Here is a 5788-nt window from a genome sequence, read left to right on the forward strand (position 1 = left end):
GACTCTAGAGAACCCTGACTAATATAACCAGCCTGGGTGTCCTTTGGTAAGGTGGTCCTCCACAATGTCTAATATATTTTCTAACGCATTCCAAGAGCTGAAATGATGCAAGGAATGTCTTTCATATCTTATTACCAAACTATAGAGTAATAAAGCTGTTGATTCAACATACAAAGACCACTTACCAAACTATGCTAAAGGGGTCCAACAATTATTTGTGTTTATCATTTTCTCCATCTCACACACTGTTCCACACTCAAGCCTCAAAGGATGAGGCTTTGCTGGGATCGTTCAGCTGTGTGGCGCCTGAAAGATGATCGGGAATTCCGATTATTCCGGTGTAACCTTAAGCTGGGGACACTGGCTAGCAGGGTACTAGCTGGGCACTTGAGGTCCAGCGTACCTGCTCCACTGTACTGCCTGGAAGCAAGCCGCGGAAACGGTCTGAACCAGGGTTAGGGTTAGGTCCTTGCAAAGCTGGGATGTTCCAATAGGCGGGCAGGCCACCGACCGGAGACGCAGGAGGGGCGGGACCTGTGGCGTTTGGAACGCAACCGCGGCTTGTGTCCAGGACCCGCCCCACTCAACTAGCCCCGCCCTACCAGACCACACCCCGCCCGCCTGTCTCGATTAAGTCCAATAAGCCCCTGCCCCATTAAGCCCCGCCCCGTCAGGCCCCGCCCCGCTCCGCGTGCCTGCGAGTTACGCTTGTCGGGTCCAGGCAACTTCTGCTCGCACGCTCTCCCAGCCTTCCGGTCTGGGTACCCGCCGCTGCGCTGCCATGGCTCAGCACTTCTCCCTGGCTGCCTGCGACGTGGTCGGCTTCGATCTCGACCACACTCTGTGCCGCTACAACCTGCCCGAGAGCGCCCGGGTGAGTGGCACGGGCAGCCTCTAAAGGCGGCTGCGCAGAGTGTCGTAGGTCCCGGGCCGCTGGGCGGAAGTGTACTTTCAAGGGCTCTGCGGTCCGGAGAAGGAAGCCGGGGGCAGAAGATAGCGCAAGACCGAGCTGGGAAACGGGGTTGTAGAACACTGGAAAAGCGGGGTCGGGGGCTTTGGGTGTCATTTGTTGATCCCAGGCTCTGGTATTTTTTCCAACTCCTCTGGGCTGAGTGGGTACAGCCACTTGTTTTGGACTTCAAGAAAACATGGCAGCATCTTTCCTTTTACACGCCCAAATAATCACCTGTCAGAGTTAAGCATTGCAAGCAGAGAGAGATTGTATAATAGTGTTGTGAGAAACACTAGTCGAAATCATTAACGTCTTAGACCTACTTTTGTCTTTACCAAGAGAAGAAAACAAGCACTTGTTCACCTACCACTTGCTCTGTGCATTTTAAATAAAGTTGTAATCTCAACAGAATCTACCCAGAATACGGGGGGTGGGGGGGAGTAGATTGCAGTATTTGTAGGCTTGTACCCTCATCTTAATTGCCCTGCTTTCTCTGACCCTTTGGGTTCACAAGAAACTAAAGAATTAAGAATATCACAATGAGAAATATAAGCAGGACTCTGCGGTCAAATTACCTGATTCGGGACACTGGCACAAGTGCCTAGCTCTGTGACACTGTTATATAATCTGGGTTCCTTCTCAGCCTCACTTGCGAGGATTAAGTGTGCAGTCGATTGTTGGCTATTATGGTTTGCACCCAGGGTATTCGAGTGCAGATAACAGCCAGGGTGGGTCAGTATGATTCTATCAGTGCTTCAGTCGGTCAGGTCCCCCAAAATCAAAAACGAAGCTCCTGAATCACTCCTGTGTGTTTTCTGCATACAGATGCTTTTTTAAAACGGCGTGTGTTCCCTGGTGGGGGACTGTTATGCGTGCCAGTTACACAGTTCTCATTTCCTTTCTTATAACGACAGTTTGAAGACATTTCTTTATGTCTTGGTCCTTTGGCTACTCCTTCACAGTGTTCTCTGGGTGTTAATTACCTTCCTTCCATGGCTTTCAGATTCCAGTCTGGTTCATATTTTCTTATGCACTTCATATGTACTCACCTTCATTCATGGAGAATGTTGTTTAACCTCTGTCATGTTAAAAGCCAATTTTGTGCATGTGTGAGCATAAAAATTTTAGGATACAATGTTCACAAGATACTCTACTGCGAATTTTGAATCACAGTGCTGTTTAAAGGCTGAAAATGATACCCTGGTGAATCTTGGTTATGCTTGGTATGGAAATCCTAAATCTCACAGAGTGCTGAACACCAGGACATAGGGATACAGATCAACCACACACAGGTGGACAGCAACCTGTTACCAGAAAGATGATGTAAAGTTCTTTTCCATCCTTATGGTAGAGAGCAGTAGTTGCCAAGGCTTGCTACATGCTACTGCATGCTACTGTCTGTCCGGGAGATAGGGCCTTGTCCCTTGTCCCCTTCAGTGTCTCTTCATCATGTACAGTCTCATCTCAGTACTTAAATTATGAAATTACCCCCAGTCCTTCTCTTCCCTCTTAGGAAGCTTTTTGTGTCTCTGCTTCCAATTTCCTCAAAACCTGACTTCTCCAAACGCTCAACATTTAAATATTCCTAGTTACTCTTTGGACCCACCCACCCATCCACACACACACCCTGGAGCCTCTGTCATCTGAGCTACAGCCTGATCAACAGTGTTTTCTATGTCTTGAGCACACTGGGCTTGTGATTTACAGCATGGTTGGAGTTAACTGAATATGATGACACAGTAGTCACTTTTTTCTTTTTGGTATGGTGTATTCTGTACAAGTAGCTTTTACTCACCTGACATAATTGTTGTCTCTGGGGCTTACTGGCTTCATCTCCTAGCCTAGGCTTCGTCTTGGAAGCTTCTACCCTATGTACAATCTTATCTAGGCCTAGAAGGTTTTCAGTCTCTGAGACTTAGTGCTTTCTAGGTCTTCCTGATCTCTGGCTGGCTGGCTGGTTCAACTTAGCTGTTCTGGCTCTAAACTCCTCTCCAAGTCGACTAGTTCAATCTGGCCTCTCTCTAGGCCTCTACCTGAATGCTCTGCCTGGCTTCAAACTAACTTTGACCATATGTTCTAACCTGGCTCCTCATTCTTTAGCTTGTTCTGTCTTCACCTGTGTCTAGCTTGTTCTCTTTCTGCAGCCTGTCTCTGTAAAACTCTCCCTGTTCTCTTTCTCTCTTTGCATGGCCCTTCAAGTAGCCTCCCTTTCCTCTCTCTTCTGAGAGTTGGCAGATCTGTCCCAATCCGCAGGGTGGTGAACTAGGATCAGGAGGACTTGGAAGAGAGAACTGGGACAGGAGAACTCAAAGAACTTGTCTAGAGAGTCTGATCAAACCGTGATTTTAATTTTTCACACAGGGGTTATATACACATAGAGGCAGGATGTGGGGAAGGGGATGACGCAGGAGCGTAGGTGTTCTCAGGGGAAGTAGAGATATCTTCCAGAACAGGGTATTGGCTGGATAAAAGAAGAAGCAGGGCCAAACAGGTCACTATGACTCTGTCTATGATTCATTTGTTCTTATCTAAGTTGGTACTTTCCACCAGGCCTACCTATCTACAAGATTTATGACTACTTGTTCTTATCTAGGTTGGTAGTTTTCCACCATGGCTACTTGTCTACGAGATCTATAGCTATCTGTTCTAGGGTTAGTGTTTTCCTACAGAGACCAAGACCTGTGTTAGTAGGCATGTATGTCTGACTTAGGCCTATGATTGACTTAGGCCTTCAGAGTATAAGCAAGGTTGCTCCCAACACAGATCCTATTCTGTCACATCTTTCTCTGATTCATCACTTTCTCTGCCACTCAATTAGATATCACTTTCAGACATGGGTGCTTCCTTCAACAGACTAACTTTACCCTCATTGTCGGGATTAAATATGTATATTTCGGATGAATCTGTATTCCAGCCAGAGGGATTAAAGGTGTGTGCTAAGACTGAGCCATAACACAATTAGAAACAGGATTTTTTTTTTTTTTGAGTCAGGGTTTCTCTGTGTAGCCCTGGCTGTCCTGGAACTCACTCTGTAGACCAGGCTGGCCTCGAACTCAGAAATCCACCTGCCTCTGCCTCCCAAGTGCTGGGATTAAAGGCGTGTGCCACCACCACCCGGCCACTGTTACGAATTGTAAAGTAAGTACTTTTGGAGAAAGAGGTTTGCCAAAGGGATTGTGACCCACACAGATTGACTATCACTGGTCTCATAGCTGTAGTCAGGTTTTAACAATGATTTCCAGTCCATTAGGACCTGGGTATAAAATTAATACCTGTCTTTGGTTATGTGGCTGTGTGCTGGTGATACAAGTTTTGGGCTGACCATTCACCTAGGAAGGGGTTAAACTGCAGAGCTTCACAGTTACAGATATTCCCCGCCTACCTAGGTCTATCAGTGATCCTGTTAGGATTTCAGGTCTGTGAAATTAAGAATGGACAGTGAACTTTCTAGTTAATGTCTCTTTTTGCTTCCCTTATTTGCAGCTCATTTATAACAGCTTCGCTCAGTTCTTAGTCAAGGAGAAAGGCTATGACGAGGAGTTGCTCACTCTGACCCCAGAGGACTGGGATTTCTGGTAAGTCTCCCAACCCCTTTTTCATCTGCATCCCCTGTGCCTCTTCATTGTTGCTGATAAAATCTTACTTTATACTCTTCTGTGAAGTCGGACAGTGAAATGTGAAATGAGTCAAAAAACAAAATAACCCCTATTCTGAAAGTTTTGTGTTTAGTAGAGTGAAATATTGTCCTTTGAACGTGTTTAGACTTTATTTAATATGAAAGTGAACTTTCAGCTTCTGACTACTTGGAGGATATTTTCATGTAGTTTCAGTCAGTCTCACCCAGAAGGTTGATAGGTTACTAAGAATTGTAATTTACATCTTTGTGAACAAGTTTGTTTTGTTGTTAAGAACCCTGGAAGAGCAGTCAACATGTTTAAATAAGTGACTGCTTCAGGGCATTTGAATCAATGTTCCTTTATGATTCTTACTGTTCAATTCCCTCCCTGCTTCTGATTTTCAACTTCACAAAGGGCATTCTGGGTCTTCCATCCTTATTTTAAACAACAAAAAGAAGCAAGAAGGCTTGATTTAAGTTGTTCAGTTTAGACAGGTGTGATAGCATATGCATGCAAAGATGAATATAGTTCTAGCTACCCAAGGCCTGAGGCAGGAGGATGCTGTTCAGGGTTAGCTGGGCAGCATGAAAGTCCCTGTGTCTTAAAGTAAGGTTGGAAAGATAGCTTAGACAGCAATCTGCAAACAAGAGGTTCAGTCTTCCAGAGCCCACAGAAACAAAAGGAGCTGAGTGACTCCCTAGACTCAAGGATCACTGCAGAAAGAGAGGGTGGGAAGATGGTAAAAGGTAAAAGTGGTGAGTGACTGCAAGGGAGCTGTCCTCAGCTGGAGAGTTGCACATCAGAACTGGTCCTGGGTAAGCAAGCTCAAGTCAGCTAAAACCCAAGCGTGGAGCGGGGAGATGGGACCAAATCCCACCCTTAGCTCATGAGCTGTTGACAGCTGAAGGCTTCTGAGAAGAGGAAACACTAGTTTTCTTCAAGGATGGAGCCTCTGAGAGGCTAGTCATGTGCAAGTGGTCACAAGCTGGAAGTGCGTTTTCATACTAAAGTCTGAACATGTTCAAAGCACTGTATTTTAATTCATTAAACACAAAACTTTTAGACTAGAAGTTATTTTGTCCTTTGACTAATTTCACATTTCATTTGGTAAAACCAGTGGCCCCAAGTGGACTCTGGTTTTAACACACACACACACACACACACACACACGCAGAGAGAGAGAGAGAGAGAGAGAGAGAGAGAGAGAGAGAGAGAGAGA

The 5788-nt window shown here is 45.7% G+C and overlaps 1 protein-coding gene across 3 annotated transcripts in view; it reads left to right on the forward strand.

Moving 5' to 3' along the window:
* Positions 1-684: 684 nt before the first annotated feature.
* Positions 685-5788, forward strand: part of Nt5dc1 (5'-nucleotidase domain containing 1) — a 109750-nt gene continuing 104646 nt past the window's right edge. Inside the window, exons 1-2 of one of the 3 annotated variants that reach the window (XM_028769007.1) lie at positions 685-874; positions 4436-4527. Coding sequence is in view for 2 of the 3 variants with exons in the window: in XM_028769005.1 (XP_028624838.1) it covers positions 782-874; positions 4436-4527 (185 nt within the window). In the remaining variant the exon portion in view is untranslated. The remainder of the gene's footprint in view (positions 875-4435; positions 4528-5788) is intronic. The other 2 variants (XM_028769005.1, XM_028769006.1) reach the window with 2 other exon arrangements.

The sequence above is a fragment of the Grammomys surdaster genome, unplaced genomic scaffold (genome assembly GCF_004785775.1).
Source record: "Grammomys surdaster isolate TR1022 unplaced genomic scaffold, NIH_TR_1.0 190, whole genome shotgun sequence".
Taxonomy (NCBI): domain Eukaryota; kingdom Metazoa; phylum Chordata; class Mammalia; order Rodentia; family Muridae; genus Grammomys; species Grammomys surdaster.